Source organism: Gobio gobio (genome assembly GCF_949357685.1).
Source record: "Gobio gobio genome assembly, chromosome: 10".
Lineage (NCBI taxonomy): Eukaryota > Metazoa > Chordata > Actinopteri > Cypriniformes > Gobionidae > Gobio > Gobio gobio.
This window is the reverse complement of record NC_137116.1, coordinates 5948853-5973627: the sequence shown is the minus strand read 5'-3', so window position 1 is coordinate 5973627 and position 24775 is coordinate 5948853. Positions and strand designations below refer to the sequence as shown.

At 42.8% G+C, this 24775-nt stretch overlaps 1 protein-coding gene across 4 annotated transcripts in view; it reads left to right on the top strand.

Moving 5' to 3' along the window:
• Positions 1-12951, top strand: part of LOC307133022 (fibroblast growth factor receptor 1-A-like) — a 30642-nt gene extending 17691 nt beyond the window's left edge. For 2 of the 4 annotated variants that reach the window (XR_013817353.1, XR_013817354.1), the window contains 2 exons: positions 11783-12427; positions 12594-12951. Coding sequence is in view for 2 of the 4 variants with exons in the window: in XM_079827752.1 (XP_079683878.1) it covers positions 11783-11898 (116 nt within the window). In the remaining 2 variants the exon portion in view is untranslated. Of the gene's footprint in view, positions 1-11782 lie in introns of all 4 variants that reach the window. The other 2 variants (XM_079827752.1, XM_079827751.1) reach the window with 1 other exon arrangement.
• The last annotated feature ends 11824 nt before the right edge of the window (positions 12952-24775 follow it).

Sequence of the window (24775 nt, the reverse complement as noted above, 5' to 3'; positions counted from 1 at the left end):
TTGAGCCTTTGCGGTCGGTCGATATTAAGTTTCTGTCGATGAAGACGGCTCTGCTGACCGCATTGGCCTCTCTTAAGAGGGTCGGGGACCTGCAGGCATTTTCGGTTGACGAAGCGTGCCTGGAATTCGGGCCGGCTAACTCTCACGTGACCTTGAGACCCCGACCTGGATATGTGCCCAAGGTTCCTACCACTCCCTTCAGAGATCAGGTAGTGAACCTGCAAGCGCTGCCTTTGGAGGAGGCAGACCCAACCTTGGCATTGCTCTGTCCAGTACGCGCTCTCCGCGCTTACGTAGACATGACGCAGTGTTTCAGGACCTCAGACCAGCTCTTTGTCTGTTATGGTGGAGAGCGGAAGGGAAGAGCTCTCTCAAAGCAGAGGTTGTCTCACTGGATAGTGGACACCATTGTTTTGGCTTACCAGCAGCAAGGTCGACCATGTCCCCTTGGTGTGAGGGCACACTCCACCCGGAGTGTGGCCTCCTCTTGGGCTCGAGCGCATGGCGCTAACAGACATCTGCAGAGCTGCAGGCTGGGCGACACCCAACACATTCGCCAGATTCTACAATCTCCGAGTGGAGCCAGTGTCCGACTATGTACCCCCCCCCCCCCCCCCGAGGGGCCGGTAATGGACCAGGCTCTGGTGTCTTCGCTTGCTCGCCACTCCACTCCACGGACTGGATACGTGCGATATTCTCCTCAGGTGAGCTCCCCGAGAGCCCTGAGCTCCTCCAGCACTGTCGACGGCGACATCAGTTCAGTCTGCCCTTTCGAGCCCAGACCCTCATGTCCGGCCAGGTGCTCCGTGTGCATGGTTCCCCTCCGGCGACCCCCACACGAGTATTTCCACCGTAAGCCTCCTAAGTGAGCAGGTGTCTTTCCCTTGGCAAGCCCCTGCCACCCCTAGGGTTAAAAATCCACCTTCGGCTGGTACCCTAGAGTTTCCCATATGCAGCCCACAGCGGGTCATATGTGTACTCTCTAAGTCCTCCCCACGGGTAGGCATCATTGGCATTCCCTCACTGGGATATGCTTCCCAGTGTACCTTGGTAATCCTGTGATAAGTGGGAGTCCTACGGCCTTAAGTGGCGGGATCTCACACTTACGCAGGGCACTGGATGACAGCTGAGTGGCGCGGTTATACTGGAACCCCCATTCGTCAGTCACTGACGTACGTCGGAGTGACTGAACGAAAGGGAACGTCTCGGTTACGTATGTAACCCTCGTTCCCTGAGGAGGGAACGGAGACGTACGTTCCTTAGCCACATCAGCTGTGCTGCTGGAACGCGGAGTTCAGGTCTTAAGGTCTTCAGGTCAGCAGATACATAATGCGATGTTGCCAGCGTACTTCCTTATATACCCACACGGTGGGGCGGAGTTACGCATGCAAATTTCGCATGCCCATGGCATTGGCACGCCATTGGGCGCTGTTAAATTCTCGAAGATGATTGGCTTCTAAGCGAAACCCCCATTCGTCAGTCACTGACGTACGTCTCCGTTCCCTCCTCAGGGAACGAGGGTTACATACGTAACCGAGACGTTACTGTTTTGTAGTCCATAAAAGTGCATCCATCCATTATAAAAGTACTCCACACGGCTTTGGGGTTTAATAAAGGCCTTCTGAAGTGAAGCGATGCATTTGTGTAAGAAAAATATCCATATATAAAATTTTACAAACTGTAATCTCTAACTTCTGCTAACTGTCGTACACGTGTTCACGAGAGACTGGCGTTCCACATTGATTTCACATGTATAGTACAGTTATGTGGTTTTGTTTCATTAATACAGTGTATACTTTTTTCTTGATTTACCCAGAAAGAATGGAAGTGCTATGTGACTAACTTTTTTTGAGTTCAAGATTTACAAAAATGATATAATGAGAATGTACAACATGAATCCATTTTCCAAACCGTGTTTTTGTCTTACCCTGAAACTGAAATATTTTGTCAATAAAATACAATTATTAACCTTTTCATATCAAATAATGTCATTTTTTAATAATTAAAAATAAACAAATTTTTGAGTTTGACACATCGCAAAACACATAGTTCAAAACATAATAATAATAACTTCTGAACATTAAACATTGTCTTTATTCACCTCTTTCTCAGGGTTTCTCAATAGACCCTTTTCACATTTCCGGGTTTCTCAGAGCGGAAGTCGTCATAGTTGGGTTAACATTTATAGCTGTGAATGAGAGTATACATTAAATATATTTTTTGTGTTCCCATTTGCTCAAATGGCACAAGAAAAACTCCACAATAGTGATTTCACAACTTTTAAAAAGAGGGGAAAAAAGAGTGAGATTGATAATGGCAGTAAAAAGAGAGAAAGATGTAATTTTTTTCCATCACTCTTATAGAAGCTGTATTAGAAACACCAGCGGTAACTTGTTTTTTGTAATTTGTTGAAAAAGTAATATAATACAAAGTATTAGTGTTATAAATGTACTGTACATAAATAAAAAATAAAAAAAGTAAATACAAAAATCTTTTCAGGAATTACGATATTAATGACCGTTAGAACGCGTCATCACAGTCTGTGAAAAGGGTCTATATAATTCATAAAATAATATAATAGAGTTGACAACATGCCCCACCTGCGCAACTGGGGTTCATTAAAGAACTATATCAACTGTTAAAGCTGCAGTCCGTAACTTTTTGCTCTCTAGCGGTTAATAAACAGAACTGCATGCGTCTTGCGGAAGAACATTGCAGCCGGAGCTACTTCTCTCTGTTTATATCTATGGCGAGTCACGCAGGGACTGTGCTCCTCCGAAGCGGTTCCTACCAGACCGGTCTGAAATAGTCCCAAAATAAACACTTATTATAAGTGTACCATAATGATTCAGGGTAAGACAAAAACACGGTTTGGAAAATGGATTCATGTTGTACATTCTCATTATATCATTTTTGTAAATCTTGAACTCAAAAAACGTTAGACAGCAGCTTTAAATAACAGATTTAAGATTAAAATTAAAGCTGCAAGCAACGATGAAAGGGCAGACTAGTGTTGATATGGCAACTAGTAAATTTACTAAGTTTCGTCATGCTGGCATGTGTGAAAAGTTTTAAACCATGTGTGTTACAACTAACCCCGCATTAGGTTATGCCCCGATCAGCCCTACTAGCAAAGTTACTTGTAGTCAATAGAACGTCTTTTGGGGGGCATAAAAATAAAGTGTTAGCAGATATTAAGCAGACAGTCTACTAATAACTACTAACAGGGCCTATCAAAATGAAGTGTTACCTTAAATATTAGCTTTTATAAATGGAATACAGTGGGAGGGGGGGTGTTTATGAAACAAAATCACCTCTTTAACCTCTGTAAACCTGCATTATGATATCAGTTAACCTGGATTATTTTCTCCATGTTTAAATCAAAACGAAAACTAACCATCTCAGTCATAAATGATTTCTGAACATTACGTAGTAAAATAAATGTCTAACAGGGCCTATTACAATAAAGTGTTACCTCAAATATTAGCTTACAAGGAATAATGGCGGGGCGGGGGGGGGGGGGGTGTTTATGAAAAAAAAATGCATAAACAATACTATTCTTTAACCTCTGTAAACCTGCATTATTTTCTCCATGTTTAAATCAAAACGAAAACTAACCATCTCAGTCATAAATTATTTCTGAACAGGCGAGTAGCACAAATCCACTTTTTTTTTTTTTTGTGACAGGATCATGCCACTCATGTTCCCTTGGGTCCCTTCCCTCTCGTATTGCGTTTTGCTAAAACGCTTATGGGGGAATTCCTTTCCTCGAGATATTGAAGCAAATTTTTATCCAAAAATACCTTTTACACGCAGTGCAGCTGCACAACTCTCAGCAGGAAGCAGCTGCGTGCTGATTGGCTGTGCCGCTGCAACTGCAGCAACCTATAGCGAGACCTCGGGGCGGGACGGACCAATCAGGTCCTTCCAAATTCCCGCCACAAGGGGCAACAGAATTTGCATAGCCAAGGGTATATAAGACCCCGTCTCGCAAGGTTAGTCAGATTAATTCTTCTTCAGCGACTGCTATCGCTGAGCTCCGGATCGAAGCCTGCCGTCGACACGCACCCAGCGGAACTCTGCAGCCTGAGGACGTCGGATTCTCCGCCTTCAGCCTGCCTTCCAGCTGCGCCATCCGGCACATATCCTTTTATATATACCTTCTGTGTTTTACACATTCAAAAAGAGCCGAGATGTTGTTCCAAATGTCTCGTTCCTGCGCCTCGTGCAGAGATTTTATCGCGGACGAGGATCGGCACATCATCTGCGTGTCATGTCACGGACGAGACCACACGCAGGCTGTACTCAACCAGGGCGGCTGCCCGGAGTGCGACGAACTGATGCTGCAGACCCTTCGGGCTTGGCTCGCCAGTTTCAACTCGAATCCCGTCCCTTGCTCTCAGCCTCTCGAGCCACGGAAGAAGAAACGTCGCGACCTGAGGCCCCCTGGAGCGCTCTGACGAGCACACGCCGGGCATGTCCCTGCGTGCCTCGCCATCGCCCGTATTGTTCGTCGAGGAACAGCACAGCTACCCTCGCATGGCGGCTGCTACGGTTTCCTTCGGCGGACCGGAGGAGGAAGAGGATGACAGCCTTTCCCTTGCTGCATCCGAAAGCGGGTGGTCGGAGACCGCCTCGGAGCACGCCACTTTGACGCGGACGGCCAGCGGCGCCATAACCTCAGTCGACGCTGAGCTTATGCGTCTGCTCACGAAGGCCGTGGACGACCTCGGCATTGACTGGTCTCAACCCGAGGAGCTCACGAGAAGCTGACTGGATGAGTGGTTTTTCGAGAACCGCCGTCAACCGACCGCTCAAAGACCCGCTCCCTTCTTCCCAGAAGTCCACGAGGAACTAACAAAGTCGTGGAAGGCACCATTTTCTTCTCGCGCCAAATCCTCTTTTTCTTCAGCACTCTCGGTGGTCGATGGCGCTCAGAAAAAAGGATACCAAGCCCTTCCTCCCCTCGAGGAAGCCGTCGCTGCACACCTTTGCCCGCCCTCCGCCAGAGGATGGCAGTCAAAGGCTGTGCACCCTTCCAAGGCCTGCCGCACTACGTCCAGCCTCGCCGGTCGAGCATTCGCCTCCGCCGGCCAGGCGGCGTCAGCGCTACACTTGATGGCGGTGCTTCAGGTCTTCCAGGCCAAACTCCTCCGTTCCCTGGATGAGTCTGTTCCTGACAACGAGGCTCTGAAGGATCTGCGCGACGCCACTGACTTGGCCCTGCGCGCCACCAAGGCCAACGCTCAGGCGATCGGCAGATGTATTGCCAGCTTGACGGTGTTGGAACGCCATTTGTGGTTCAACCTGACCGAAATGAAGGACGCGGACAAGACCGCTTTCCTGGACACGCCCATGTCGCCTTCAGGATTATTTGGTCCCGCCGTGGTTGGGTTCACAGAGCGCTTCACTGAGGCACAGAAGGCTTCGCAGGCAATGGGACATTTCCTGCCTAAGCGTTCCAGCTCCTCCGCTAGCCGTCACGCTAAAGCTGGACCAGCCCAGCCCACCATGGCGGCGCCATCAGCTCACCAGCCTCGCGCGGCTTCTAAGCCCGGACAGCGTTCCCGCTCTACGAGCCGCAGCAGACCGCCGGAGCATCGAGGTCCCCGACCCAGCAATGTGCCGAAACCTGAGCCTCCGAAGCCGTCCTAGCCAGAGGTGTAAAGAGAAGGTGGATAGCGCCCGCTTCGGCCGGTGTACCACATCGCTCTCTTCTAAAACGTTCCCCAGCTCCCTTCAAGGTGGCTGGGAACACCACATTTACAGCCAACGAGCCCGCAAGCAAGCGCGCTCGCCTGTGCACAAACGCCGTTTTCACGGCGACCCATATGAGTCACAAAAAGAGCTTTTTCTCTGTAGGCAGTGCCAAGCACAGTAGGCTCAAGCACTCCCCCATGTTCCCCAGCCCCCTGCACTCAGGCGGCGGGAAACATGCCCCTCATAAGCGCCAACTTGGCGCAAAATCCCTGTTACTCAGCGACTCGCCCCACAGATTAATTCAGCCCCTGGCTTCGAAGGCCGAGGCCTGGCAGGCCATTCCCGGCATTTCGAGATGGGTGTTGAACATAATAGAACAAGGTTACTCGCTACAGTTTGCTCGCAGACCACCGCGCTTTCGCTAACCCCGCTGAGTCTTCGAGGAATGAGAATTCTCAACTATCTCGACGACTGGCTCATAATAGCTCAGTCAGAGATACAGTTATTAAACCACAGATCTTGGCTTCTCAACCATTTACAATGCTTGGGACTCAGAATCAACGTGGCAAAGAGTTCATTGTCTCCCACACAGAAAGTTTCGTTTCTGGGAACAGTATTGGACTCACTGCAGATGAGCGCGCGGCTGACGTCACAGCGCGTGCTCTCTGTTCAGAACCGAGCGGTTTCCCTCAGGTCCGGTGCACGCATTCCTCTCAAACACTTTCAGAGGATGCTGGGTCTCATGGCCTCGGCGGCGCCAGTTCTCAGACTAGGTCTGTTACACATGCGCCCCCTACAGCACTGGCTGAGTTGCCGCGTTCCAGCTCACGCATGGCTCTCGGGCCGATTGCAAATCAAGGTAGACCACAGCTGTGTGTTGGCTCTGGCTCCTTGGAAAAATCCCGTCTGGTACAAGACGGGCGTGAGTTTGGGCACTGTTACGAAGTGGAAAGTTATCTCGACAGATGCATCCAACCTAGGTTGGGGAGCCCTTCACGAGGGCAGGCCAGTCTCCGGTCTCTGGTCAGACTCGGAGAAGAGCCTTCACATAAACTGTCTAGAGATGAAAGCGGTCGCGCTATCGCTAAGAGCTTTCCTTCCGTACATAAAGCACCACCATGTCCTGGTCCAAATGGACAGCAGGTCGGTGGTAGCCTATATAAATCTCCAAGGCGGTCTGAAATCTATCGATCTGCACACAATGGCGGAAGAAGTCCTTATATGGGCAGAGCACAATCTGAGCTCGCTGAGAGCGACTCACGTGCCAAGCATTCTGAATTTGGGTCAGGACATGCTGTCCAGGGGCAAAGTGTCCCCTGCAGAGTGGTCTCTTCACCCACATACAATTCAGACAATTTGGGGCAGGTTTGGAGAGGCAAAAGTGGATATTTTCGCCTCACAAGACAATGCTCAATGCCGAATATATTTCTCCAAGCACAAGGATGCGTTGGCCCACGAATGGCCCAACCTTCCTCTTTATGCTTTTCCCCCAATCTCAATGTTACCTCAGGTCATAGAGAGGATCAGGGAGAGCAAATGCGCTGTGCTTTTAATAGCCCCGCTTTGGAGAAATCAACCTTGGTTCTCACCACTGAGTCAGATGACAGATGCAGCTCCATGGCCGTTCCCGCTGAGGAGAGACCTCCTCATGCAGGCGGAACGGCAGATCTGGCATCCCCGTCCCGATCTATGGGCGCTTCATGTCTGGCCCATCAACGGGTACATGAGAACCTCTCTGAAAATGTATTGAATACTATTACTGAAGCTAGAGCCCCCGCGACCAGGCGGCTCTATTCAGGCAAATGGTCAGTCTTTTCGGACTGGTGTAAAGCGCGAAGTCTATCCTTTTTTGAGTTTATGTGGCTGCTATAGCAGCGTATCACATTCAAGTGAACAGACTGTAACTAGTGCTGGGCGGTATACCGGTTCATACCGAATACCGGTATTTATTTTTGTTATGCTATGAATTTTGATGATACCGGAATACCGGTATATGTCGCTTAAACAACGGAACGTGGCGCAGCGCGTCATTGTTTGAGAGGGGACCCATTTCATTGATGCGCTGTAGTAAGAGCAGTCAGAGCACAGTTGAGATCGCATTACAGCACAGCCTATGCCTGAATTCTATTCTCTTATTCACTATTCCCTACGTTATCACTTTATTTGAAGGAGTGAATGAAAACGTGCGTGAAGTCGGACAGGCAATGTGTGTACATCGGCTGTACACTCGTTATTGCGGTGCAATGGGATAGAATGAGTGCACTCAATAACGTCCACTAGGGTTTAGGACACCACTACAAAGTGCTGTCCCCTCCAAATAATGCCCTATTTGAGGTTATGGGGGCGATTTCGGATTCAGCCCTTGATTACAGTGATGAATTCAAACTACATGCGGCGCGCGAGAGAGAGAGAGCGGTTTCTGCGCGGAATGCCGCGATGGGTTTAACAACGCTCACCACATGGATCATATAGCACTGATATAGACCGGAGCGAGCGCATTTGAGTTTTTTATGGACATATTTCATAAACTCTAGTGCTCTAGACATGAACCAGACACGTGTATGCGTGCATATTTCATCACGTCTTATTAAAATTAAATGTATGATACAACCGTCTGATCACGAACACGCTGACACGATGGGTTATTCTGCTACACAAAAGACAATGATGTAAATTAATGAATAAATAAACTGACAATTCAAAGAAATATGGGCAAAGAGTAACTGCTTTATTCTTTCTGTTTAAAACTGATGTGTGTCATTCGTTCAGAGAGTGCTCTTAAATGTATTGCAAATATCTGCGTTTCTCCTCCTTTTGGCAGTTTGTTGTTATAAAGGGTTAGATTTTTAAAAATTTTAAGGTGCCCTCAACTCAACTTTTAATATTCAGGTGTCTGTAAGTATGACTCTGAGCATGTTGCAGGTCTGTGTTTTATTGTTGTTGTCTCTCCACAGCATCATTTTGTGGGGCTTTGTAAACCTGTAGGCCTATTAAGTGAGGAATTTTTCTATAATATTCACTCATCAAGACAGTAAAACAGGCCATTCTAGTCAATCTCCTGCAGTATTTCCTCTCTTAATCAGTAGAAAATGTGATTAACATCCGGTCATGCATAGGGGAAAAAATACCGTCATATACCGTGAAACCGATATAATTTAGAAAAATACCGTGATATACATTTTTGGTCATACCGCCCAGCACTAACTGTAACTGGGAAAGAACGATCTTATTGTTCGCTTCCTTAAAGGGGCTAGAAGGCTTCACCCACCTCGCCCCCCTTCAGTCCCTATATGGGACCTGTCCACGGTCCTGGATGCCATGAAGAGCTCTGCATTTGAGCCTCTGCATTCGGTGAGCTTAAAGCTCCTGTCACTAAAGACCGCTTTTCTGTTGGCGATCGCGTCAGTTAAGCGAGTGGGTGATCTGCACGCGCTCTCTGTGAGCGCCTCGTGTCTGGAATTTGGGCCAAACGACTCCAAGTCGTCCTCAAACCAAGACATGGATATGTACCTAAAGTGCTTTCAACTCCGTTCAGAGCACAGGTCATTTCACTCTCAGCACTTTCATCACCGTTAGATGAAGAAGATGCTAATTTGCTCTGTCCTGTCAGAGCGCTGAGGATATACATAGAGCGTTTCGCTGCTTACAGGCAAACTGAACAGCTCTTTGTATGCTTTGGTGGCCGCACCCGAGGGTGCGCGGTTACAAAGCAGACCTTGTCACGTTGGATAGTGGATGCTATCTCACTGGCCTATGAGTCTAAAGATCTCAGCTGCCCTTTAGGCATTAAAGCCCATTCTACAAGAGGCATGGCCTCTTCGTGGGCTTGGTCTACTGGCATTTCTCTGAATGATATCTATGCGGCGGCAGGCTGGGCCTCCCCGTCCACTTTTATCAGATTCTATAATTTAGATGTTCCGGCCTTACAAGCTGGGCTTCTTGCTGTGTAAACAGATTTAACCCCTTATGGCTCAAAGTCCGGTCTGGGTTAAATATTGTATAAGTCATAAGCACATTCCTTATACGGCTCGAATTATCTGGCCACTCATTATTCCTGGCCCAACTATGTCTGGTCTATACTTTATATTATTACATGTATATCGTGTTCATTCTCATTTAGGGCCCGACTCAGGTCTGGCTCATTTGGGACTTATTGATATCATATTACGGGCCCACCTAGGTTGGCCTGGGTTTGGTGTCGTCGGCTTTAGAGCCGTTAAGCAAGCACAGCGTTTTGCATTGGTCCCCCATAAGCGTTTTAGCAAAACGCAATACGAGAGTACTCTCGTAAGGGAACGCTTCGGTTACTAACGTAACCTCGGTTCCCTAAGATGAGGGAACGAGTATTGCATTTTGCTTGCCGTGCTTGCTTACTTGCTCAGGAGTCGCTTCAGTCGATTAACCTGACTAACCTTGCGAGACGGGGTCTTATATACCCTTGGCTATGCAAATTCTGTTGCCCTTTGTGGCGGGAATTTAGAAGGACCTGATTGGTCCGTCCCGCCCCGCGGTCTCGCTATAGGTTGCTGCAGTTGCAGCGGCACAGCCAATCAGCACGCAGCTGCTTCCTGCTGAGAGTTGTGCAGCTGCACTGCGTGTAAAAGGTATTTTTGGACAAAAATTTGCTTCAATATCTCGAGGAAAGGAATTCCCCCACAAGCGTTTTAGCAAAACGCAATACTCGTTCCCTCATCTTAGGGAACCGAGGTTACGTTAGTAACTGAAGCGTTTTCTGGTATTGTCTTTATCTTTTTAGAAGAGCCCAAGTTTAAGGTTCCAGGGTTTTGCCTGTGTCCAGTTGACATGTCAGTGTTACGTCTGAGAATAAACAGGGAGAATAATCTCAAGAGATTGAGTGATGTTTTCTCAGTGATGGCATTTACTCGTATATATTTCATATTGAACACACACATCTCATATTCACAAACAGGTTGGTCACAGACAGTAATATATAGATACATATATACGTCTCCTTTTTGTTGTGAATATAAACGTATTACCATACGCAAAGAGTTCTCAAACAACATCTCATTTGTCACCATTAGTGACTAACACATGAATACAGTTGTGTATCTTCTTACAAAAGCTGGTAACAGTTACCAAGATATGTATGAAACAGTATGAAACATACTACAAAATGTATAAATGCCCTTGAACTTTTCCAGGTGGTAAAACCCATATTAACATTACTCGTCGTTAGCCCTGGCTGCCATGTGCTCCACGTATATATGTACTAACTACATCATAAAATAAAACTTTCACTCTCTATCAACTAATATCTATACATGTCTTCAACATTTAAACTCATTTTCTAAATGCACTATGATCACTTTAGTGATCCGTTACCTGAGAAAAAACAGGGAGAATAATCACAAGAGATTCTTCTTCTTCTTCTTCTTCTTCTTCTTTTTCTTTTTCTTTTTCTTTTTCTTTTTCTTTTTCTTTTTCTTTTTCTTTTTCTTCTTCTTCTTCTTCTTCTTCTTCTTCTTCTTCTTCTTCTTCTTCTTCTTCTTCTTCTTCTTCTTCTTCTTCTTCTTCTTCTTCTTTTTTAACGGCGGTTGGCATCCAGCTTTAGGTGCATTACCGCCACCTTCTACTCCGGAGTGTGAATCAGATTCCAGTTCCAACTTCCACAAAAAAAAAAAAAAAAAAAAAAAACACCACAAAAACTTCATTATTACCTACCCAAATTACTATATCCTGTGAAAAAGCCCTGTTTCCCTCAAAAAGTTTGATTGAGTGATGTTTTCTCAGTGATGGCATTTACTCGTTTGAGGCGCCTCTCGCGATGACGCGATCTCACCTGAGAACATTCACCCGTATAGCGCAATTCTCGCGATACAGCGAGACATGAATAATGGAGCCAAGTCTAACGGATCTACTACACTATAACATTTTAACCCTTACTATAAACATGACCAAATAAAAACAAGGAAACACATTAATTAATTATTTCCCATTTCCATCTACTTTGACCATAAACAATGTTAAACTAAAGTTATTTATTAAAATAATATGAAATAACTATGACTGTAATAACCCACTATTAATGTCTGCTACTGTGTATTACCCATTACATCAGCATCATCCTCCAGTCCAGCCCGAGCGGTCCTATGCCTGTCTTCTGTACTGCCACCTGCCCTGGACTGTGTGTTGTTCCCCCTTGTGGTGGTTTTTGTTTGTTGGTTTTTATATTGAGTCAAATAAAACCCACCGTTTTCTCTGCTTTCTTCTCTTCTTCTCATTATTTGTGTTCTCTCCTTCCTGAAAACATGAAGTTTATAATACAATATGCTGTTATTTTTTTATTTTCAAAACATTAATGTAGGATGTGATGGAAATTATTTTAATATAGTGTTTAATGTTTTTTTTTTTTGTAAGCCTGTCGTTAATGTTCATTTGAGGAAGATGGAAATATTTATTTGTATTATTTTTATTACTACTTTGTGATTTTAAAGGCATATGTTAAACATAAGCAGTCCAATGAACAGCCAAGGAAATGGAACAAATCTGTATTATAAGTAAAGTCCCGTTTACGCCAAGGACAATAACTATAACGATAATGGTAAAGATATAGGCTAGTTCTAAAAATCATTCTAAATATAACAAAATTGCAGTCCTCACCACAACTATAACAAATAACGGCACAGAGAAACTATATATTGTTGCAGTCACTTTCAGCACTTGAGCATTTAAAGCGGCAGATGACTTGTACTTGTAACCAGGGGTGTAGCACAAAATCCTGGGCCCTATGCATAGGCAGTCCTGATGGGCCCCCATGTTCCATGTTAAAATATATTCCAGACTTTTCAAAGGGCCCTCTCCCTAGACGGGGCCCTGGGTAGTCAGGTCCACTTTTCCCCCAACTACCACGCCCATGCTTGTAACTGCAGTGCTCATAATAAATAGAAGGTTATCCTTCACTGATGTGGACGCTGATTTAGTTAACGTTATAGCTATCTTTAGTTATTGTTCTTGGTGTGAATGGGACTTATGGGCAAGAAGTTAATGATGGGGAATTATTTGCCTAGAGGAGTTTAACTATGGTAATTCAAATGAATAGAAACATTTAGCTCATTTAACAGGTTACTTTTACATACATTCTTCAGAGTGTAAATGTGTGTGTTTGTGTTTTTCTGTTTGAGAAGTCACTTTGTTTCAGTGAGTGAGTGTTTGTTTTTGCTTTGTATAATTATTTGGCAATATGTACCTAAGTATGTCATGCCAATAAAGTAATTTGAATTGAATTGGAGGTGAGTGAGTCGTGAGTGAGTGATTCAGTCAGTGCGTGAGTGAGTCAGTGGCTGAATCCGAAATCGCCCCCTATACCCTCAAATAGGGTATTATTTGAGGGGACAGCGATTTGTAGTGGTGTCCGAACCCATAGTGGACGTTATTAAGTGCACTCATTCAATCTCACATTGCAGCGCAATAACAGGTGTACAGCCGATGTACGCACAGTGGCTGTCCGAATTCGCTCACTTGTTTTCAATCACTCCTTCAAGTGAACTGTATTAGTGGACTAAAGTAGGGAATGAGGGTTTAGGGGGCGATTTCGGATTCAGCCAATGAATGAATGCATGAGTCAGTCAGTGAGTGCATGGGTGAGAGAGATTGTGTGTGTGTGTGTGAGTCAGTGAGTGAGTTAGTAAGTGAGTGAGTCAGTGAGTGTGATTAAAATTTGATTTTAAATTAAATGTAAAATTGTATGTTTAAAAAAAGGGCTTTAAAGTTCTGGATTTAGTTCAAATCTAGTTCAGTGAGTGAGTGAGTGAGTCAGTGTGTGAGTGAGTCTACAGCAAATAGAGGATGAGAAACACTTTCTACTCATCTGTACTAAATATCACAATGTAATCACAATGGTTTTATCACAATGTTTTTTCGCATCTTACGAGGTTCATCTTCTACGAGCCCATCAAACAATTGTGGTGAGTTGGATAATTCAATAAACACGGCGAGTCATGTCATCTTCTCCTGTTATTGTCACTTGCACAGCCAGTCACATGTTTAGTATATACTTCTCTGTCAGCGAAAGGGGCGATTCTATTACATGGAGCATGAAAATAGAGATGCCAGCCACCATAGTCACATGTTTACCGGGAGCCCAACACGATTTCATGACAATGCAATGAGTGTGCAAACTCGTGGAATGTATACGCCAAAATGAGTTTTGGCGTGCATATGCTACGCAGTTTTTCGCGTGCATATGATACGTACGTATAATACGCCATAAAGTGCATATCATATGCACGCGAAAAACAGCGTACCTTATGCACGCCAAAATTCATTTTGGCGAGCACCTGACATAAAAGCAAATTTAAAAGTGCTGGCTGATGCTAATCGTTGTAACAACAATGAGTTTCGGGGAATAATTAATTCAAATGGTATAAATATTCATGAGTCTATGAATATGATTTGCTTGTTGTACTGACAATATTAACTTATAACGGAACCTTTAATCATTTAAAAGTAACCTTTATCCAAATTGATTTCTTCATCAATTATCAATCTTACAAACCTTAAGAAACATTAATCTGCTTGATCAGGACAAATAATATCTCTTATTTTTGTACAATTTGTATTACTGAAGTAGTAATTATTGGGTTTTAATAAAACAACTACAGAATACAAAGCTACGAGTCACACGGGGTAAATATGTATATATATGTAGGAGAAAACAAACAATATGGTACAAACAAGGAAAAGTCAAACTTAACGAATAATATAAAAGGAAAAAGAATGATGGAAAGAGAGAATTAACGAGGGAGAGAGAGAGAGAGAGAGAGAGAGAGAGAGAGAGAGAGAGAGAGAGAGAGAGAGAGAGAGAGAGAGAGAGAGAGAGAGAGAAAAAACAGCTCCACAGCCCTTTCGGAGACCTCAATAAATTAATTGTGTCGTGAACAGGAATAATTCAGACAACCTTTTACAAGCAGTTTGATTGTGAAATAGAATGCTTGCATTACTATGGCTTCTCGTGTAAGTGTCTGAGTTTGAATCGTCGGGGAAGTTCGCCAAGGATTTGTGGGTCCCTGGAGAATTTCTTTGAAGTTTAGGAAAGTCGCTCAAGAAGTCTGCCGGTTTCTCTCTCTGTGGCGGGGATGCCAAAGGGGTCCTTCTCTCAGGGTGGCGAAGGCCGGGGTGGTCTTCCTCGTTGTGGCGGAATGCCAGGGGCCCTTCTCTCAGTGGCAGAATGCAGAGGGTAACGGTCGGTTCCGTTCTTATAGAGGGGATGGCCGACGCCCAGAGAGTTGGAGGGATCCAATCACGTCTGGGGAGACAGAAGGCGAGAGTGTTCCATTGTTTTTGGATACCCCTCCTCTTGTTTAATCAATTGGGTCATCATTTTAAGCCTCTATTCTTAGAAAGCTGGTACTTCTGTAATAATGCATCTTGTTGTAATTTGTGAACGAGATTCGGTACAGTCGGGTCTCTGCGATAACAGAGATACCACACACTGTCATTCTGCGATTTGAGGATACAGAGTTACAGGATTTCCACAGTTACTGGCGTACAGAGTTTGATTTACATACAGTAAACACCCTAGTTATTCTAATACATCGTATAAAGACATTAAATCAACCAAATATATATATTTAAAAGTTATTGAGGCCGCTTTGGTCCACATGGTTCAAATAACGCTGAATGGGTGTGTGTTGGACAGTTCAGTGTGCTCTGCTATGTGTGTGTGTGGACGTGAAGTCACGTGAATGTCTCGGGGCTACAAAATTCAACGCTCCATTCTCTTGCGAAGACACGACGGCGCCTTGGATTGTTAATTAACTTAGATAGCCATATCAACACACAAAGCCCTTTGTTTATGTATGATCTGATTAGGAAAGTCACGAGAGCTGTGATGAGTTCAAGCTTTAATCCATCCGGCCAGATGGCTGATTGAATCAGAGCATTATTGCTACATCGTAAATTCTCTAAGATTATTATTCACGTCGGCACTAATGATGTTTGACTTCGCCAGTCAGAGATCACAAAAATTAACATTAAAGAGGTGTGGTTGAACTCGCAAGTACAATGTCAGCTGCTATATTTTGCTCTGGCCCCCTTCCAGTTCGCCAGAGTGATGAGATGCTTGCAAGACTATAATCACTCAATGACTGGTTGTCTAAGTGGTGTCCGCAGAATAACATAGGGTTCATGGACAATTGGAAAAGCTTTTGGGGCAGGCCTGACCTGTTAAAAAGAGATGGTATTCAATTCATCCCTCCTGGGATAGTGCCGCTCTTCTCTCTAGTTATATGTAACATGGTCTTAGAGCTGAATTTTGACTAACTGGGGCCCAGGTCATGGTAGCTGGTAGCTGTCTCACATCTCAGAAGTCAGATTAATCCCAAAACATAGAGACTCTTTCACCTATATATTATCATATAGAGACTGTGTCTGTTCCCTTAATTAGTAAATACAAAAAACTCTCAAACCCATTTAAGGGTAAAAATTTAATTGATGTTCAACAAGTTAAAAAAACACGTATAATACAAATGAACAAATGATAAAGCTTGGGTTGCTGAATATTCAATCACTTTCCTCAAAAACACATATTGTTAACAATATGATTACGGATCATAACTTAGATGTGCTGTGTTTGACAGAAATGTGACTAAAACCAGACAATTAAATTACTTTAAATTAATCCACCCCCCAAGATTATTGTTATAAACACAAGCCACGTCTGAAAGGAAAAGGGGGAGGTTTTGTTGTAAGTTATAGTAATATCTTCAGTATTACACAGAAGACTAGTTTAAAATATAATTCCTTTGAAGTGCTGGTGCTTAATGTAACATTATCTAGTGTTAATAATAAATGCTGTATGATTTTTGTGCTGGCTACTGTAGTATACAGGCCACCAGGGCACCATACACACTTTATCAAAGAATTTGCTGATTTTCTATCAGAGTTAGTACTGGCTGCAGATAAAGTCCTAATTGTTGGTGATTTTAATATCCATGTAGATAATGAAAAAGACGCATTGGGATTGGCGTTTAGAAACATTCTAAACTCTACTGGAGTTAGGCAACACGTGTCAGGGCCCACTCATTGTCGTAATCATACTTTAGATCTAATATTGTCACATGAAATCAATGTTGATGCCATTGAAATTCTGAAACAGAGAGATTACATCTCAGATCATTATCTAGTCCCATGTACACTCCATTTAGCCAAGGCTGCAAAGCAGACTCCTTGTTACAAATATGGTAGAACTATTGTAAATAATCTTCCTGATCAATCTCCTCAGCATCCCAGATAGCTTGGAAGAACTCGATGTTGCAACAGAAACTATATTGACTCTCTCTTTAGACACAGTTGCCGCTCTGCGCTTAAAGAAGATTCAAGAAAACAGTCCAACGCCGGGGTACAAAGAGCACACTCAGGCCCTTAAGAGAGCAGCCAAATAAATGGAGCACTGGAAGAAAACAAAAAGAGAGCATGATTGCATAAAGGCCTTAAAACGGCTAGATCTGCTTATTTTTTTACTCTCTTAGAAGAAAACAAAAACAACCCTAGGTATTTATTTGATACAGTGGCTAAATTAACAAGAAATAAAGCTTCTGGGGCCGTATTCACAAAACATTTTATCTTACCACTAAGAGTTCTCCTAAATAGCAGTAAAAGTTCTTAGCTAAGAGTTTTCTCTTAAAACCTATACAAAAAGCTGCTGAGACCAACTTTTACTAAGGACTAGAGAGAAGTCTTAAGCTAAGAGTAAGGGCGGGTTGACTTCATTGCTATGGATGAGGTCATCACACTTACTAACTATACACACAGTGATTGGCTGATAGGGGTAATTTAGTAATTTAATTGTAGAAATATTGTAGAATGAGGTTTCATGTTGCCAAGCTTTTTAAAATAAGAATGTTGCCATATTCAAATAAAGTTTTTAAAATGATAATGTTGCCATATTCAAATAAAGATTTTAAAAAGTAGGCCTAGTGTCACTAATTAAACTAGTATGTTTAGCTAATTGTCAACCTCTTACATGTCTGCATCTCGAGAGATTGTAGAATTCAAATGAAAATTATGTTTTATAAACAAAGTTTGTGAGGAGCACATTCAAACTGTCTATCTAATCAGCGCGAGAGGAGGTATACACAGCTGAGAGCTGATTCACCTAGTTACCTCGAGTTTTCTGCATCCCTCCGCCACCCCGACACCTCACTCTCGGTCGCCGATACGGGAGAGAACTCTGGGTTTGGGCTAAATTCCGAGCTCGGAGCCCTTAATCCCCTAGGACAGCATGATAAATACGTTTATTATATTCTTCTACTCTAGTAAATCATTTGTAAGTGTGAACTTGTGTAAACAACTGCCACAGGTAATCAGACATTGTTTTTTTTTTTATTAAAGATTTATTTTTGGCATTTTATCATAGATTAAAATCTATCAATCTAAATATGTATTGCATTTATGAAGAAAAGGTTCAGCACCATAATCTTCTCAATGGTGTACAGTGTCGATTTGGTCTTAGTGATTTAGGAGTCCTCTTGACTACTCATACATTTCACAGATTTAGGAGCTAGTTTTAGTGCTAAAATGCTTTGTGAAATACTCTTAGAGCAAAAATGTAGGAGTCCTAAAATTAAGACTGACACGCCCATTATTTCATGAGTTTCTCCTAAATCGGCAAGTTAGGAGCTACTTTTAGCCTTAAGATGTTTTGTGAATAAAGCCCCTGATGTTTCCAAACAGCACAGAAGTAAGGACTTTATGAACTTTATGAACTGACTAAGCTACTGAAAGAGATACTTCCAGAGGTCATAGATCCTCTTTTTAATATCATTAATTCATCTTTGTCATTGGGATATGTACCAAAAACCTTTATGATGGCTATTATTAAACCTCTTATTAAAAAAACGCAACTTGATCCTACAGAATTAGTCAATTACAGGCCAATCTCAAATATACCCTTTCTGGCAAAAATACTAGAAAAGGCAGTATCCTCACAACTATGTTCCTCTTTAGAAAGAAATGGTATCTGTGAGGATTTCCCGTCAGGATTTAGACCATATCATAGTACTGAGACTGCTCTCATTAGAGTTACAAATGATTTACTCTTATCATCCGATTGTGGCTGTATCTCTCTATTAGTGTTACTCGATCTTAGCGCTGCATTTGATACTATCGACCACAACATTCTTTTGAATAGACTCGAAAATTATGTTGGCATTATTGGAATTGCTTTGTCATGGTTTAAATCATACTTATCTGACAGTTATTAGTTTGTAGCAGTAAATGAAGAGATGTCACACCGATCACAAGTTCAGTATGGAGTACCGCAAGGCTCAGTGCTAGGACCGTTGCTTTTCACCCTGTACATGCTACCCTTGGGAGATATCATTAGGAAGCATGGCGTTATTTTTCAGTTTAAATCTAGACTAAAAACACCTCTCTTTAACCTAGCATACACATAGAACATTATCAAGTTTTATTTGGAACGGATTACGGAACCGGGAACACTTCCTATAGCACCTAATGTACTCGCTTACATCAAAAGAAGAATTAGTCTCTCTGTTTATCCCGAGTCTGCCGGATCCAGGCCGTATGCAGATCAGATGTTGAACCTCATTTTTTTTAAGCTTCTGCACGAACCATTGAGGTTCATTCTCATGTTAGGCAGCACATTTGAGCTTTAACCAGAACCAATGATGTTCATTCTGGTGTTACGCAGCACATTTGAGCAGGTTCAGTTGAGATTCTGTTTAAAATGGTGTTGTGTGAGTTGCCCCAAGGCAAATAACTAATGATTTCCTACAACAGAAATTAATCAATAACAAACTTAGTTTAGCTGAACAAATAACTTTTTTTAGAGCTGTTGTACAGCCAAAACAATCTCTCTTCCAATAATGTCCTATCATCACTGTAAAGCTGCTTTGAAACAATATTGTAAAAAGTGCTATATAAATGAAGGTGACCTGACTTGATTAAGCTAAACATTTTTGCCCAGATTTGAAACATTGATTCCTTCAATGATACTGAGAACATGCCCTTCATACTTGGTGAAGATGATAGCACTGCATAATTTGTAAACTGCATACTAGCATATTATTCTTACTACTTCTGCCATAGAAAGATATTGTAAAATTAGTAAGAGTAGAATGCTAGTGTGTGGTTCAGAATACAGCAATAGTCTTCTCCACAGTGAGCCTGTGCTTTATGTTTCCTCCAGTAGATGGTGATAGAGTCCTGTTAATGTTCACTGAATAAGGAAATCCAGGATTGATGCTTCTGAAGAGCTGTTTCCAGCACCAGAAATTCTATATGGAGACGATAAACTGCTTTAAAATGTTTTCTTTGCACACAGTTACAGTACAGATTAGAGATGATATATCGTTGCATAGCAAAGGGGCTATCTAGTGCATGTTTTATGTGGTTCTGTTGCATCAACTGACAACATGGGTCTTAAAATATGGTTAAGAATTATGTTGTGTTCCAATGATTGTACAGACAGAATGTACAGTGTTTTGCTTCAGTCAGTGCTATGGTGGTGGTTTGGGCTGAGGTTTGTGATTGTGGCTTGTACTTGACCAGCACATTTTGCACTACTGTATACTCAGGATGTTCTCTAGTGATACACATTGTAGCCAACACATCTGGAAAATTACAGTACTTCCTGAAACCAACTCAAACAACTGTTTGGACTTCTCTTCTGATCTGATGTAACTGTGTTCCACAGAAAGCTCAAACGTGCTGCATAACACCAGAATGAACCCCATTGGTTCTTGCAGAAGCTCAATCATTCTGTGTAACACCAGAATGAACCTCATTGGTTCTTGCTGAAGATCAAACGTGCTGCGTAACACGAGAATGAACCTCATTGGTTCTTGCAGAAGCTCAATCATTCTGCGTAACACAAGAATGAACCTCATTGGTTCTTGCTGAAGATCAAACGTGCTGCGTAACACGAGAATGAACCTCATTGGTTCTTGCAGAAGCCCAAACGTGCTGCGTAACACAAGAATGAACCTCATTGGTTCTTGCTGAAGCTCAAACGTGTTGTGTAACACGAGAATTAACCTAATTGGTTCTTGCAGAAGCTCAAACGTGCTGCGTAACACAAGAATGAACCTCATTGGTTCTTGCAGAAGCTCAAATGTGCTGCGTAACACGAGAATGAACCTCATTGGTTCTTGCTGTAGATCAAACGTGCTACGTAACACGAGAATGAACCTCATTGGTTCTTGCAGAAGCTCAAACGTGCTGCGTAACATGAGAATGAATCTCATTGGTTCTTGCTGAAGCTCAAACGTGCTGCGTAACACGAGAATGAATCTCATTGGTTCTTGCAGAAGCTCAAACGTGCTGCGTAACACAAGAATGAACCTCATTGGTTCTTGCAGAAGCTCAAACGTGCTGCGTAACACCAGAATGAACCTCATTGGTTCTTGCAGAAGCTCAAACGTGCTGCGTAACACGAGCATGAACCTCATTGGTTCTTGCAGAAGCTCAAACGTGCTGCGTAACACAAGAATGACCCTCATTGGTTCTTGCAGAAGCTCAAACGTGCTGTGTAACACGAGAATGAACCTCATTGGTTCTTGCAGAAGCTCAAACGTGCTGCGTAACACGAGCATGAACCTCATTGGTTCTTGCTGAAGATCAAACGTGCTACGTAACACGAGAATGAACCTCATTGGTTCTTGCAGAAGCTCAAACGTGCTGCGTAACATGAGAATGAACCTCATTGGTTCTTGCTGAAGCTCAAATGTGCTGCGTAACACGAGAATGAACCTCATTGGTTCTTGCAAAAGCTCAAACGTGCTGCATAACACCAGAATGAACCCCATTGGTTCTTGCAGAAGCTCAATCATTCTGTGTAACACCAGAATGAACCTCATTGGTTCTTGCTGAAGATCAAACGTGCTGCGTAACACGAGAATGAACCTCATTGGTTCTTGCAGAAGCTCAATCATTCTGCGTAACACAAGAATGAACCTCATTGGTTCTTGCTGAAGATCAAACGTGCTGCGTAACACGAGAATGAACCTCATTGGTTCTTGCAGAAGCCCAAACGTGCTGCGTAACACATGAATGAACCTCATTGGTTCTTGCTGAAGCTCAAACGTGTTGTGTAACACGAGAATTAACCTAATTGGTTCTTGCAGAAGCTCAAACGTGCTGCGTAACACAAGAATGAACCTCATTGGTTCTTGCAGAAGCTCAAACGTGCTGCGTAACACGAGAATGAACCTCATTGGTTCTTGCTGAAGATCAAACGTGCTACGTAACACGAGAATGAACCTCATTGGTTCTTGCAGAAGCTCAAACGTGCTGCGTAACATGAGAATGAATCTCATTGGTTCTTGCTGAAGCTCAAACGTGCTGCGTAACACGAGAATGAATCTCATTGGTTCTTGCAGAAGCTCAAACGTGCTGCGTAACACAAGAATGAACCTCATTGGTTCTTGCAGAAGCTCAAACGTGCTGCGTAACACGAGAATGAATCTCATTGGTTCTTGCAGAAGCTCAAACGTGCTGCGTAACACAAGAATGAACCTCATTGGTTCTTGCAGAAGCTCAAACGTGCTGCGTAACACAAGAATGAACCTCATTGGTTCTTGCAGAAGCTCAAACGTGCTGCGTAACACGAGAATGAATCTCATTGGTTCTTGCAGAAGCTCAAACGTGCTGCGTAACACAAGAATGAACCTCATTGGTTCTTGCAGAAGCTCAAACGTGCTGCGTAACACAAGAATGAACCTCATTGGTTCTTGCAGAAGCTCAAACGTGCTGCGTAACACGAGAATGAACCTCATTGGTTCTTGCAGAAGCTCAAACGTGCTGCGTAACACGAGCATGAACCTCATTGGTTCTTGCAGAAGCTCAAACGTGCTGCGTAACACCAGAAAGAACCTCATTGGTTCTTGCAGAAGCTCAAACGTGCTGTGTAACACGAGAATGAACCTCATTGGTTCTTGCAGAAGCTCAAACGTGCTGCGTAACACGAGCATGAACCTCATTGGTTCTTGCTGAAGATCAAACGTGCTACGTAACACGAGAATGAACCTCATTGGTTCTTGCAGAAGCTCAAACGTGCTGCGTAACACGAGCATGAACCTCATTGGTTCTTGCTGAAGCTCAAACGTGCTGCGTAACACGAGAATGAACCTCATTGGTTCTTGCAGAAGCTCAAACGTGCTGCGTAACACAAGAATGAACCTCATTGGTTCTTGCTGAAGCTCAAACGTGCTGCGCAACACGAGAATGAACCTCATTGGTTCTTGCAGAAGCTCAAACATGCTGCGTAACACGAGAATGAACCTCATTGGTCCTTGCAGAAGCTCAAACGTGCTGCGTAACACGAGAATGAACCTCATTGGTTCTTGCTGAAGGTCAAACGTGCTGCGTAACACGAGAATGAACCTCATTGGTTTTTGCAGAAGCTCAAACGTGCTGCGTAACACGAGAATGAACCTCATTGGTTCTTGCTGAAGATCAAACGTGCTGCGTAACACGAGAATGAACCTCATTGGTTCTTGCTGAAGCTCAAACGTGCTGCGTAACTCGAGAATGAACCTCATTGGTTCTTGCTGAAGCTCAAACGTGTTGTGTAACATGAGAATGAACCTCATTGGTTCTTGCTGAAGCTCAAACGTGTTGTGTAACATGAGAATGAACCTCACTGTTTCTCGCGAACATTGTTTAAGCTTCTGTCTACCACAACTGATGTGTGAGTTGATGGATGTTTGTATGCGAATAATATGTGAAGCCTAAATTAAATCGTTTCATCATATAAAGCGGTCGTGTCTCTTCAGAAAATTTGGACTAAACCGCTCAATTCCTCAATTGTTTCCTTGCTGAATAAAAGTATTCATTTCATAAAAAATTTTTTTTTACTGACATCAAATTTTAGAATGGTATGTATTTTTATTTATTTATTTTGTTCAACATTCTTCAAAATATCTTTAGTTTTCTGCAGAAGAAAGAAGTTCATACAGGTTTGGAACGACAAGTGAGTAGATAATAACAGTTTACATTTTTGGCTGGACTATATTTTAACAATGAAAGAATACAGCATGCATTGATATGGTTTGCATATAGACTTCTTATATTGTGTATTTTAATTTGAACAAATTTTATATAATTTTTAAATGTTAAATAAATAATTCTTAGAGAGCGGGCTTCCCTGTGAGAACGTATTTTCATGTGTTGTTGTACTCATAGCATGACTTTTTCTTTATATGAGTCTTTATCGGTATCCCGTCTCTCCCTCCAGCTGTTCAGCTGTTAATGTTCCCAGATGGGCTGACAGTCATGGAGTAAAACACTGGGAATTTTAAGATTAATGTTTTAAATATCCCGATGACTTGACATTGACTATGTGACGTGCAAAATGTAAGTGCCAGTAATGATGTCATTATCTCCCATTACCACCTGGTTCACCAGCTTCTGCTGCTAATGTTCGCTGCCTTGCAATGTCCTCTAAGAAATTTAAATCATCACTTTATCACTGAATATTCACTTAAAATTTCAGCTAGTGAATACACAATATTCAATGGGATTTATTTTGAGGCACGCAAACACGTACATCACGTTATTTTATTTTATTTTAGAAAACTTAATGATTACCCATCTAATCAAAATAACAAAATATGTATTACAGTGATGATAAAAAAAGAACTGAAATCAGATGCATTTCTGATTTGTTTATCTCGGCTGTATGAACATATCAATTTGCTCTCACGTCACTTGCTTTAAATATGCAACTTTGCTTGCAAAACTATTCATAAAAATGACCATCTGAATATAAACTAATCCAAATAGATGGTAACAATTGTAACATTAAACATTTGGGTTGGACTTTGCACGTGTGTTTTTGCCTCTAGAGGCAGCTCTTGTTGTAAAGCCCCCATGAAATCAAAATGTAATTTTTTTTTTGGCTTTAAGTGTGAATTTGTTAGCATTACTGTTATCTATAAGCTAGTGTGCTCCAAAACTGACAAAATTCGCATTCCCTGTCTTCCTGTTTCAGTAGAAATTACGTTAACGCATTGAATAATGCTGCGTATTTCAAGGCACTTCAGTACGAATGAGTAGCCTGACATTGTCATACTCAATTCTAGTCAGTAAA